The 13,038-nt window shown below is 41.2% G+C and overlaps 2 protein-coding genes across 2 annotated transcripts in view; one reads left to right on the top strand and one right to left on the bottom strand.

The window, feature by feature from the left end:
• cntnap2 (contactin associated protein like 2) overlaps positions 1-9,677 on the top strand; it is a 342,845-nt gene extending 333,168 nt beyond the window's left edge. Inside the window, exons 24-26 of the mRNA XM_022766257.1 lie at positions 4,244-4,528; positions 6,685-6,756; positions 7,134-9,677. Coding sequence (XP_022621978.1) covers positions 4,244-4,528; positions 6,685-6,756; positions 7,134-7,333 — 557 coding nt within the window. The 3' untranslated portion in view covers positions 7,334-9,677. The remainder of the gene's footprint in view (positions 1-4,243; positions 4,529-6,684; positions 6,757-7,133) is intronic.
• Positions 9,678-11,141: 1,464 nt separating this feature from the next.
• LOC111237257 (lipocalin-like) lies at positions 11,142-12,724 on the bottom strand. Its single transcript, XM_022766281.1, has 6 exons — positions 12,578-12,724; positions 12,213-12,352; positions 12,031-12,110; positions 11,807-11,920; positions 11,604-11,705; positions 11,142-11,486 (listed from the first exon to the last, which is right to left on the bottom strand). The coding sequence occupies exons 1-6, from the start codon at positions 12,671-12,673 to the stop codon at positions 11,467-11,469; spliced, it is 552 nt and encodes a 183-aa protein (XP_022622002.1). The 5' UTR covers positions 12,674-12,724; the 3' UTR covers positions 11,142-11,466.
• Between the last annotated feature and the right edge of the window lie 314 nt (positions 12,725-13,038).

The following is a 13,038-nucleotide window of genomic DNA, read 5'->3' as shown; positions in this document are numbered from 1 at the left end:
GTGTGTGTGTGTGTGTGTGTGTGTGTGTGTGTGTGTGTGTGTATACATGCATGTGTGTGTTACTACATGTAACATTTGTTTTTCTGGTACAAAGGGTGTGGTAGGTGGCTTCACATTAATATTCTTTTGATGTGTCTCAAATGCATCTTACTTTCATTAACACCCCCCTCCCCCCTTTTCTCTCTCTCACCCCGACATCAGCTTCCATTTGTTGCCATGGCAACTGTGTTTGATCTCCTCTACTCTGCCCCTCCATTTGAGCACCCTTCTTGTCACCCCATTTCTTTCCCACTTTCCCTCTTTTTTTTCACCCAGATGCACACACATACACACACACACATACACACAGACTCTTCTCTGTCTTTTCTCCTCCTTGTCCTGCTCTCCTGCCCCCCCACCCCCACCCCCACCCCAACTACCCAGACTTTTTACAGAGGCAGTCCACACCCTCCCCTCTCTGCTAGTTCTGCAGTTCTCTCCATCTTTTCAATTTTCAATTCTCCCCTTTCTGACCCCTTTCCAAAATACACCCCGACCCAATCTACTCACACCGCACCTCTTCCTCACAGTTTTGTGTGCTACCTCACCTTTTGAATTATTCATGTGATCTCATTGGTCACCCTGGTGACACACCATCAGGAGGTGCAATCTTCTGATCGACATGCTGACCTTGTCGCTGTTGCATGTGTGTTTATGTGTGTGTGTGTGTGTGTGTGTGAGTTGGATGTCACATATGGCACATGGTGTGTCACAATAGTAGAACCTAGTTGTAATCATATGTAATGGTACATTTCATTATTGCAGTCTCAAGCCAGGTGGATTAGTCTCTGTTGTAATCATGATTAGTGTATGGAGAGCTGTAGGTTTGTGTGTATTTGTCCATGTTTTATTGATTAGTCTGAAAAGCCCCTTCAGAAGCCACCAAGCAAAAGAAGGAATAACAAACCTTAAGATCAGCACCCGATCACTGGCTCTTACGAGGTGATATTACTTGTTAATGTGCTGGTTATGGCCACACTCTCCACACAAACTGAAAAAGTACTTTTGTCATTTCATAAACCTTAAAATGTTCAGTTTTTCGTTGAAACAGCATAACGGAAGTGTTGATTGAAGGTTTTTTTTAGCCCCCTTCTTATGGTGTGCTTGTATTTTATTGCATTTCATTTTAAGCATTATCTCCTTTCTTCCTGTATGGCATATACGATTTCAGCACCTGCTTAACACAGTCTCATAAAAACAAAACACAACTTCACAAAGACAGCCCAGTTTTTCTGGGCTAATATAAGGGCTTTCATCAGAGAGTGACAGCAATCATGTAATTGTGTCAACCTCTTGTGCTAAATGATATTATGCCATTAAATCCATTGAGGCCTCTTATCAGTGACAGCCAGGTTCTCAGTTCAGATTAAATGTGTGATGTTTATGAGGAATGTGTGTGTTATTTTAACTGGAATCATCTGGTTTCTAATGAACACTCCCTTGTGAAATCACTGGCCCCAAAACAATCAGAAACAAGGGAAGCTTGTTGGCGATTTACTCTGCAGCAGCATTGTATGCAAAGCAGCCTGTTATACTCCTAACAGAGAGCCCATTAGTATTCACACACAGGCCTCTGCAGTGATCAACACAGGTTCAGGCATGCAGGAGAGAGAGAGGACTTATATTCATACTCATATTCTGTATTCATAAGACTGTTGTTATCAGCTCTAACCGGGCTAACTGTAACACTGTGAGGCACTTCTTTCCCTCCTGTGTCTGTGTGTGTGTCTGTCTCTCTCCACCTATACTGCACACCCACACGTATCTGCAGATTCATGCACACTGGCACATACACACCAAGGTGTGAAGTGTGAGATTGCAGGCACGGTTGTCTTTTTCCCGCAGAAGGTATTGACCCGTGTTGACACCTCATCAGAGGTGTGATTGCTGAGCCACATTTGAGTTTTAACATAACGCAGCATTTATAGCTCATTTTGAATCTAATGCGTTGCCGTATGAGAACTAAGCAGCAGAACCCGTATCAGGTGTCTGTAAAATGATTGTCTTCATCACACACAGACACAGTACATACACACAATTTAAGTGTCTGTAGGAGGTCTGGTCAGATGGTGAATACATAGACCCAGCACTGAGCTCTATTCCTGGCAGCACAATCAATAGTGTACAAACACAGACATACACACACTTGTATTGGACTCATCAAAATGGAATAAAGAGAGGGAATTGCATTATAAGCCATGTCCAGATACTCAGAATCCCATCATCTAACATAACATGATTCATTAAATAAACATAAACCACACACACACACACACACACACACACACACACACACACAAACAAAGGAGTACACTAGTTAGTCGTCCCTTGTTCATATTTTGCTGCAGGATTGTCCAAAAAGTCCCTTCAGGGTGTGGCGCAGTCGTGCAGCAGCAGCAGAGCAGCCATGCATGTAAAAATTAAAACCAGGCTGTGTCTGCACACACACAGTCAGAGTTCATGTGAAGGAGTAGGAGATTTTTTGTGCACCTCTGCGCAAGTGTTGAAGACCGTTTGGCTGTTTTGAAATCACTCCAGGTTTGTGCCAGAGTGGAGCGTGTCTGAGGATGTTTGTTTTCTGCAGCGTGTCTGTCTTTATTGAATTGTAGGTGTTGGAGAGATTTTTTTTATCGTCTTGTTTGCTGCCTGCTGTTACTCCTCTCTCTTATCTCCTCTGCAGTTATGTGTGTGCGTGTTTGTGTGCTTTGTGTTTGTGAACAGCGATGTTTAAACCAGCGTGACTCATCTTTAGACTGCACTTACTCAAAGATGTAAGAGCGTGTTTTCGATGTTTAGCAAAGCATTGATCAGCACTTTTGACGACTGAACCTGAACCTGGATTAGATAAACAATGTTTCAACACTCTTTTCGATTGGTTCGAATGAATACGCCGGGCCGTATCAACTCTCAGAGAACAAACTCCAAATAACTGTCAGTAAAAATCGGTATTTGTCAACACTGGAAAATATACTGTGTGTAACCTACAAGCAGCCAATAATATACAGTGATCCACAGATTGAACAGGGATATAGCACCAGCTGGACTGAGCTTAGTGGGCCGGCTGCAGTTCAGGCGTTGGTTTATGTGTGAGAGTGTGTGTGTTGAAGTAATTTTCTCTGAAAAATAAAGAGACGACAATCAAAGGAGAGAGACAAACGGACAGTGCGATAGAGATGAAAGTGCAGAAAATTGCTGCATCTGAACAAGCACTTCTGACTTCATCTAAATGTGTTTTTAAATTTGACTAAATGTGGTTTAAATAAGAGAGGGAGGCATAGACACAGACATGACATCTTTTTTTTTTGGTAGTAATGATAATTTGATGATAATTTCTTCACTTCATATCAAATGAAGAGAGTTGTCACACTAGTAAATAGAGTATAGAATAAAACTTTGTATGGGCTTGAATCATCCGTACATACTCACAAAGGTATGATAAAGACTTGATTTTACACTTTCGACCATTGCCTGAAAGAGAGAAACGAACAACGTGTGTTGATTGACACCACAACAAATACTGATTATGTAGTACCATTACAGAAGCCTGATCTTGTCTTCCTCTCTTTGTGCCACAGAGCCTGAGAATCACATTACTGCTTTCTGCTTTAGAAACATACAACATGAAACCCTATGCTATTACAGCCTCCCATGAATAGGAGAATGAATAGAGAGAAACAGGGATGGAGAGAGACAGAGACGCTGCGGGGGTGTTAATTCATTATTCATCCTTTGATTTGACATTAGAGGTCAGTGTCAGTGTATGTTCCTCCTCTGCTCTCTCCATCCTCCTCATCTTCGATCACTCTCTCCACTCCTCATTTGTGCAGATTCATATCCTCACTGGGAGCTTTAGGCTTACAGGGTATTGGTTTTTACTGCGTCTGTGCATCAGCAGAAATTGTGCCTACCAGTACCGGGGTGTAAGCTCTGTTTGCGATTGTGTGGTAGTGTGGAAGTGGAGTGTGCTGTGTGTGTTCATCTTTTGCATGTGTTTTGGATAATAAGTCCTGATGCTTTGGTTTGGTCTCTGGTTTTTTTTCTTTCTCTGTCTCCCCACCCTCTGTCAATATCAACTGAGTTTATGCCAATGGTTCCTCATAAGTCAACATCACGTTAGACTGGTTTGGGGTCTCATCAAACAAGATGTGTTTATGAAAATGACCCAGTGATTCCAGCTTCTGTCAAACCCTGTGTCTCTGTACAGAAACTGGACACGTGGACCAGGTCGTCATCGAGCGTTACAACACCCCAGGCTTCGTCGGGTGTTTGTCGCGGGTACAGTTCAACGGAGTCGCCCCCCTCAAGTCTGCTCTGAGAACAGCCACACAGGCTCAGGCCACACCGACAGACGATCAGCCAGACAGACAACCTGAAGGCGCATCGCCGGTGTCTTACCAAGGCAAACTGGTGGAGTCCAACTGTGGGGCGTCACCTCTCACCATCCCACCAATGTCTGCTGCAACAGATCCCTGGCATCTGGACAACACAGGTGAGAATTACCCTAAACATTACACTGATGTTACAAAGTCAAATTCAGAAGCACGAACAAGTATCACTCTTCACTTCTTCGTGGCAGAGAGAAGTTCAAAACCGAAGCAAATTGAACAAACTGCAAACTGTCAACAACTCTACATAATATGGTGTTACCTTTTTACAATGTATTTGCATTGGCCGTTCTAGCAGCATGGCTCCAGGGATTGCAATATCTATTGCAATGCAACTACTGGACATTCATGGTGTCCTGACTATGTATCCTAAACACTTCATCCCCTGACTTTTCCTGTAGCGTGACCATGAGATTAATATTTGAGTGAAATACTATTGGACAGATTGCCATCAAATCAACCTTTGTAGTACTTTGCATTTTAGCGCCAATCAGCAAATACTCGCATACCAACAAACTAAAACAGTGGCCATGGTAAATGTTATACCTGTTTAGAGTGTCACTGAGCATGTTAGCATGCTATTGTTAGCATTTACCTCAAAGCACCATTGTGCCTGAATACAGACTCACTGCCTTGTTATTCCACATATAACTCTACTTTAGAATTATGATCTGTGCCAGAGGCAGTGCTGGGACACAGCAGCGTCTAATATACTGAATGTAAAATATTAATTCATTCAGCATTCTGCTGAGAAATCATAGGTGCTTTAATAATGAGCAGCTAACTAATAACTTCCTACAGTTACTACATACAGTTTACAACTGCAAATTCATTCTGTTTTGAATCAGCTCAAGTTGGCAAATTTAGGCACATACACATGCATATCATTACGCATATGTGCACAGTATGTGCACATACAACAAATATAGTAATTGATCCCTTACACAGTTACATGCTCTACCTCTGTTTCAGGCGTATATGTTCACGAACACACACACACAAACCTCACTGCTCTTGTGTCTAATGTTAGGTTCCACAGCAGTTCAGTATTCCAGGGTGTCATTATTCTGAATGCAGCCGTTTTCCTCTGGCTTAGTGCCAACTTTGCCTCTGGGAATGTTGAGCTCTCTAAGATCAATCCAGTCAATTGATCTGGAAACCAGGTCCAAACTCACAGTCAGCTCTCCACCATCCTTCCACAGAAAGGATCAATATTTATTCTGCTTTACATTTTCTATAGATATCATCCATAATAATTTTCTGTCTGACTCCTCATTGATTTTCAGTTCCCATCCTCCTAGCGTTTTTCCATTTTAAGTTTTTACTTTACAAGCTTCACTCGTCTTTCTGCCGTTGTCTTTTATTGTTTCATATGTGATGATATCCAAACACATCCACACAGACTATAGACAGACAATAATGAGTCTGATTGCTCTTCTGTGCTCTATAGCGTTCTATTTTCACTGCCTTTTCCCTTCTCAGCCTCCTCTTCTCCTTTACTTCTCTGGAGAAAGTATGCAGTCAGCAGCAGAAATAGCTGATAGCAATAAGATAGAGATCTCAGCAATATCATCTTTCTCCTTGTAGTTCTTCTCTTTATCTTTAACCACCTCCTCCATTCATCTCAAACCTTCATCTCTCTCTTCACTCATTCACCCTCCACTTATGTCTATTCAGGGAGAATCCGAGCACTTAGATAATTGCTGCTGACAGAGAACTATAGTGGACGGGCAGCGGCAGCAGCTGTCATTAACCTCTTAACCTGTCATGGATCTTTAATTTAATACTTAAAACACTGCTGCCATACGTTACATAAACTGCACTAGTCATTCCCTAAAGCTAACACTCATGCGTATATTTAGCTGAATGACTGATGTATGTATGTGGCAAAGCTGGAGCCAGTATAGGAGAAACCAAGCGATGTGTCTGTCCTCCTCCAGTGGTACATTACAGTGCATTCTGGTCTTGTTTCAGTGTTGAATAGCACACTTTAACATTATAATTCAGCACATGTTTTGCATGAAATTATTCCTTGTGACTTTTTACGTCTGAAAAACCACCAAGGGCTCTATTTTTAGGCCGGTACAAAACAGCACCATGACATGCTGGCATTTTCCTGACCTTGAAATGCATTTATCTGTCTGGTATTTTAATATGCGCAAATTGGTCTAGTGCAGATATTCTGGCAACATAAAACATCAGAAAAAAGTTTTATTTTTTTATGTTTTCTTCCCCTCTCTCTCTCTATCTCTGTGTTCAGATGCTGAGTTCCCCTTTAATGAGGAGAGGGTGATTCCTGATGGAGTCAACAGGGACTCGGCCATCATCGGAGGTACACAATGTCACATTTGTGAAAGTACTCTTTGTCAGATTTGTATATGAGGTGTCAAGCGGTAACTTTACATGCTTAAACATAACGTGAAGTTCAGCTTGTGGATCAGTAGAGAGCACAGATTTGTGTTGTGTTGAAGGGTAGTGTAAGATGCACTGTTCATTGTTCACATTTGTTATCATATATGACACAAAAAAATCGACAAATTCTCACATTTGAGGAGCTCGACAAATTCTCACATTTGATTTCTGGAATCACCTCAGCTGTGCACTGAAAATACTTTGCAACAAAGTTGGGAGCAATGTATCCTCAGTAACACAGTGATTATAGATAATGCCCACTTATTATCGTGCACATGGTGTTTTTCTCATCTGCAGGTATCATTGCGGTGGTGATCTTCACCATACTATGTACTCTGGTGTTCCTGATCCGCTACATGTTCCGCCACAAAGGCACCTACCACACCAACGAGGCCAAGGGCAGCGGGGAGTCCGCTGGAGAATCAGCGGACACGGCCATCATTGGCACCGATAACCCAGAAACCATCGACGAATCAAAGAAGGAGTGGTTCATCTAACAGCCAATGACGGGACTTTGAGAGAGGAAGTGACTCGTCAGACTACAAGTTGCCACAGAAATGGAGTGGGTTATACTCAATGACCAATCACGGGAGAGATGGTGGAACGACCGTTCAACAGGACAATAATCTCCCAGAGAGGGCGGGAAAGTGGGGAAGACGTGTACAGGAATCTTTTTTGTTTGTTTGTTTGTTTGTTTTGTTTTTTTTATGCATCCAGAGTATTAGACAGAGAAGACGGACAGTTACTGAGTGGAGCACGGCTATAAGAGACTGTACATGTATATACTAACCGGCTTGTCCTTCTTTGTATCGTGCTTGGGAGTTTTCGGGAGTCCTTTGAATACTGTATATGACAAATAATTATACTTACTGGGTCGTGTGATAGCACAGATTTATTTCCAGTCTCTGTTGCATTTTGATTTTATTTTTTAACAAAAATCTTATATCAAAAATGATCAAATCAACATGCCAAACCCCTTTTTTTTATTTCATCAGGCTATGGTTGCACCAGTCAGTCAACACTCATATCTGTCAAATGACAAGCCACTATTAATGTGGTAATATAGAGTTGAATATGGATGCCAAAAGTCCCTTTGTAAATACAATATTTTGTGTTGTTTTTTCTTTTTCTCAAAAGATTTATTCAGAGTCCAGTACATAAACACTAATGAGAAATTTCATATCTATATTACAATTATATCATAAGTCTGTCCATTATAAATGTGTGAAATATAGAGTTTTATGTTTAAATCTTATGACATTCGATTGTATGGGACATTCCTTTCTGAGGAAGGGCAGAGAGGGGTTTCTCAGAGCATGATGGGAAATCATGACACTCCATGGTTGGTTTAGCTCAGCGCGGCAGCTCTCTTTTCATTTGGAATCGGTGAAACCGTGAGCCTTTACTCATTCAGACTTGAGAGGTCGGTATGTTTCTTTGCCAAACACTTGAGTCTTATGTCATTCACCGATCGACCCAGATTTTTGCATTAATTGTTTGACTTTGCGTTAAGGAATTTCTTTGTATGTCTTTACATCCTACACTGGCGCTGTGGGCTGTACGTGTACAGTGCGTGCATGCATCTGTGAGTATATGTGTAGGTCAGATGAACAGGATTTATTATATTGGACAAAATGACTGCCAGCAAAGACAGATTGAACAACATGCCTGACATTTAATGGGTTGTATTGATGTACTAAACACCATGCATTTCATGGTTGAAGCAGCATAAAACAAAACAAAAATCATTGACAGTTAACATTTGTTCAAGATCTAGGATGAGGTTAACATGATAATTGGCTTAGTAGTCCATTGTGCCTTCAAGGTGTTGAGCCATTTCGCCTTGCCCTGGACTATTTAACACAGGCTTACTACAAGAACTTGACTGCTGCTGCATGAATTCTCATTTAACAGTGTTTAGGTTCTTTTATGTGTCCTAATCTGAATGGCGCTGTTTTCCTGTGAATCTCAATCAAAGCTTGATTTTTGAATAGAGAATGTTTGGGCAAAGGATCCAGCAAAGTTTCTCTTTAATTCCATAAAACTTCAACTTTGTCAAGCTGTGTAGGGTTTTTTGCAGCAGGAGCAGCTACACTGATGTACAGAAGAGCTGCACACTACACAATATACAAGAGGTTTACACCTACCTTCTGGAACACACATACACACAAACGTGCATGTTTGATAGAGCATGAGTCAAGGTTGTTCATTCAATTACAAGAGCAGCGTGTTCAGAATGAGGAGGCTTCTGCTTTGTGAGCAATGACTTGAGCTTCACTCTTAACAGTGCCACTGCTGTCCGATATGCATTCAGAAGATGTACATTATATAAATGTACATGTAAATGTAAATTATATTTTCTAACCATGTTGTTTTCCTGTCAGTTATGTTTACCTGTTTTCCTTACCATAGCATTTACCTTACAGTGGGTTACAGTTAAAACCAGCTGCCAACTTTGCTTTTTCATTGTGAATTCGCTTTTTGTATGTATGTTCGGTTAAATTGCTGCCATGGCGCCCTGTTACATGGATGATTTTATACGTTGTCATCGAACACCTCATGGTTGAGCACTAACTGTGCATCACACAGAGACAGCTGGTCAGCTCAGCCTGCCTTCTACTGCAGCCTCAAAGAAGACCTCCATCCATACATCACTCCATGAAGGCAAATGAGTGACACTACTTTCCTTTTTTAAGGTAATTATACTATTCAGACTATACATAAACACGCACACACGCCCTTGATATGTGGTTTGAACATAACAACGATGATAACGGATTATCGGCTCCAGAAACAAAATCATAACCCACATGTTTTGCTTTCAGTTCTATTGAGTTCAATAAAGAGTGTTTGATCTTTAATATCAGCCTTTTTGTACGTGTCTCTTTCGTGTGAACACATATGTTGGCATGCACACATCTTCAGACAGAGAAAGCATTATGAAGCACATGTCACACACATGGCAGAGGATATTCGTGGGACATCTTGCAGCTAATACCATATAATCCTGATGATACTAAGGCAGTGAGTCTGATTCACGACCTACAGCTGCATGTCACCACTCCTTTTCATCCTTACTTAAGTGAAAATGCCATGAAATCAAAAGATAATTAAGAAGTAGATTCCTCAAAGAATAGTCTAACATAAATCCATAAGATTAAAAGGGGAGGAGTGAGAATAAGAAGGACACAGGGAGTCTGAGGGGATGAGTCATGACTCCACAGATTTTCTAACTGGGTTACTTAGAAAGCAATTTAATGCCAGACCCTGCTCTATTTATCACATACAGCAAAAGAAATGATAATGTTTGTTTTTTTTCTATCTATGTATCTATAAAACTTTGTGAAACTGCTATTTTCTGAGCAATATTGATACATGTCGTTTTTGCTTTTTTAATTTTTTAATTTTTTGGCTTAAGAACGTTTCAATGTGAGGGTTTGTCAGAGACAGGTCATAGGCTGCCCCCTTGTGGTCCGATGGAGTAGCTTCATTCAGAAGTGAAAAGGGGAAAAAAAAAAAAAAGCATTATATTTAACTCGGTTCAATAAAACTTTATTTATCCCTGTCAGTACAATTGTATGCAGCAGCTCACCACATAAGGCTCATAATATTCAGTTTTTGTTGGCATTGTCAGAAATATGTAAATTCAATAATCCTGGTTGTCCTCCAGCTGCTCAGCGGTCAGTGTGTGCGCTCTTTCCCTGCGCTCCTGTCTTGGACAACTTGCTCAGCAAAATAAGGGGTAAGTATGAGCACTCAGCTCTGTTTGCTGACCTCTTTACATCACTTACATGTGACATTACATAACAGCTGTCAGGTCAAATATATTTCTGGTTCGCACAATGTATTTGTACACATAGCTTATTATAAAGCTTCATTGTAATACATGATGAAACATTGTTTTCTTGTTTCCTTTGTAGAGACAAGGCATTTTCAAATCACTTGTCACATTGTCTTCATTATAGTAAATAGAGGGCCCACAGTCCATCTGTAAAGGCTTATGATCTGATACTTTTTGTATCGGGTTTGTCTAAAAACAAGAATTTGCATTGTACCTACCTATTAGATGCTGTCCTTGTTTTGCAAGCACAAATGTGCATATTATTTTAAACATATCCTTTAAAAAACATGTTTATGCCTGTTGATCAACCACAGTATGTGAGGTCAAATACAAAAAAGGAATCACTCTCAACTGTGGAATATTGTCATTTATTGTCATTTTTATTGGCTTTGAGTTCATTTAAAAAAAAAAGAAAAAAAAAAAGATAAAACACTTCAGAACAAATCAGCAGTTACAAAAGACACACATGTATAAAAAGTAAACTGGCATTTCACAATCACATCTACTCCTTCCCTCTGTCTCATGATCAGCCCTTTACTGTTCCTTTCTGATGCCACAGTTAATGCACAAGTTGCAGAGAGTGAGGTCTGAATTAGGATCAGGATTTGGTCTTTGGTACGCAGCAAGGACTGGACGGGAAGTAAAATGCTGTAGCGTCACTGTCTCAGGTGCAGTTTCGTGATACTGCAGACGTCACAGTGACGGGGTGGGGGTAAGGCTCTTGTGAGAGGAAAGCCTGGGACTGGATAGAGAGCAAGAGATGAAGGCAGGAGGATGGCAGGGGACTCCTCAGACCTCGGGACATTCACCTGTAGCAACACACATGAGGAGGGCAGTGAGCAAAGGTCTGAAGTATTTACACAAACAGCCACAATACATTTATAAATAAAGTGTCTATATCTTTTTTTCTATATAAAGTGTCCTACCATTTTTGGGCAGGATAACAATGTTGTCAGGGAGGATTCCAGTCTCCAGGGCAAACTGTGTGAATTTCTGCTGCAGGTTAACACTGGCTTCTTGAGTGCGACCTGCAAACACAGTATTGGTTGTTTTAATCTTCAGCAAACCCTAAATTCAACACACAATGTTTTCCCAGAATCCTTCTGAGCTGTGAATGGTCCAGACTTACTGTAAAGCTTATTGAGGACCTCAGACTCTCCGTCCTTTGTCTTGATGGTGTGGACCAGAGCGTATTCATCATACAGGACGTCAACAATGCGCATGTCGTTGTCATTGTTCCAAACTGATTAAAGCAGAAATGCACAGGTCAGGCCGTTGAAAGAATTGATTTATGTCTCTCTTTTGTGTGTGTGTGTGTGTGTGTACGTGTGTGTTTGTGTGTACTCTACTCACTCTGGCTGTGGAAGGTGAAGCGTCCAGGAGTATCAGTTTTCTTAGCAAGATGAGTCATTCTCCAGCAGGTACCATCAGCACTAAAATAATTGAGAATCAGATTAGTTTATTTCAATTTTTTTCCACAACAGAATCATCAGGATGTTTTAATTTGAAAATCTGATCACACATTAATCACTTACTTCAGGTTGGCATAGGAGAGATCCAGGTCTCCTCCAGTAGTTGGAACTACTACAGCGGTGCCCACCTTCATATCTGCCTTGTGGTTCACAAACCACTGAGCGTTGGTAGCAAAGCCAACAATGTACCACTTGCCTGCCATCTAGAAGAAAGAAGGAGTGGAAAGGGAATTTAAAAAAGAATCAAAGCATTGAGCTCAAGAGATTGGAAGAGCTGCACTTGGACTACACTAAGGAAGCATGTCCACCAACCACAGATCCAAATTTCCCTTCCTTTCTGACATAGCCTACATTATAGTAATAGAATCATTTTTGGACAATATAGACAAATCACTGTGGTGTTGCAGTTGTGATACTCTTTCTCTTACCTTCTCCAAGTTGAAGTCTTTAACAGGCACGATATCAGCGCAGGCAGCCAGGACACACAACAAGGTGCCCAGCATTTTCAGCAGTGAGTTGCTCATGGCTTCTCCTTTGTGTTCTGAGCTTCTCCAGCAGTGAGTGAAGTTTCAGTGGGATGTAAAGAGATAAAGGCAAGTGGAGGCTCTTTATATCCTGCAGAGTCCTGCTCCCCCCCCCTATCCCCTACTCACCCTTCTGTCTCCTCCTCCCCTGTCTTTTGCATTACAAAAAAAGTCTTTGGCCCTCACCCACTGGCTTGCAAATCACCACAGTTACACAACTGGCACGTGTAGACGGAAGAGGGGGAGGTGAGGGGGGAAGAAAAGGGAGATTGGGTGCATAATAGGGTTCTTTTAACACCCCTCCTCCTCCTTCTCTCTCCTCTATCACAAATGCTCATGCATGCCTGGACTATCAAAACAGCTAT

This window comes from Seriola dumerili, unplaced genomic scaffold, assembly GCF_002260705.1.
Source record: "Seriola dumerili isolate Sdu_G_001 unplaced genomic scaffold, Sdu_1.0 BDQW01000822.1, whole genome shotgun sequence".
In the NCBI taxonomy this organism is placed as follows: Eukaryota; Metazoa; Chordata; class Actinopteri; order Carangiformes; family Carangidae; genus Seriola; species Seriola dumerili.
Note: the sequence above shows the minus strand (reverse complement) of the source record. Positions and strands in the feature narration are given on the sequence as shown.

Coding starts and splice junctions, on each gene's coding strand:
- LOC111237257 (XM_022766281.1), bottom strand. CDS start 12,673: ATGAGCAACTCACTGCTGAAAATGCTGGGCACCTTGTTGTGTGTCCTG. Junction 12,111..12,212: donor CTCTCCTATGCCAACCTGAA/GTAAGTGATTAA, acceptor CAATTATTTTAG/TGCTGATGGTACCTGCTGGA. Junction 11,921..12,030: donor CTTCACCTTCCACAGCCAGA/GTGAGTAGAGTA, acceptor TGCTTTAATCAG/TTTGGAACAATGACAACGAC.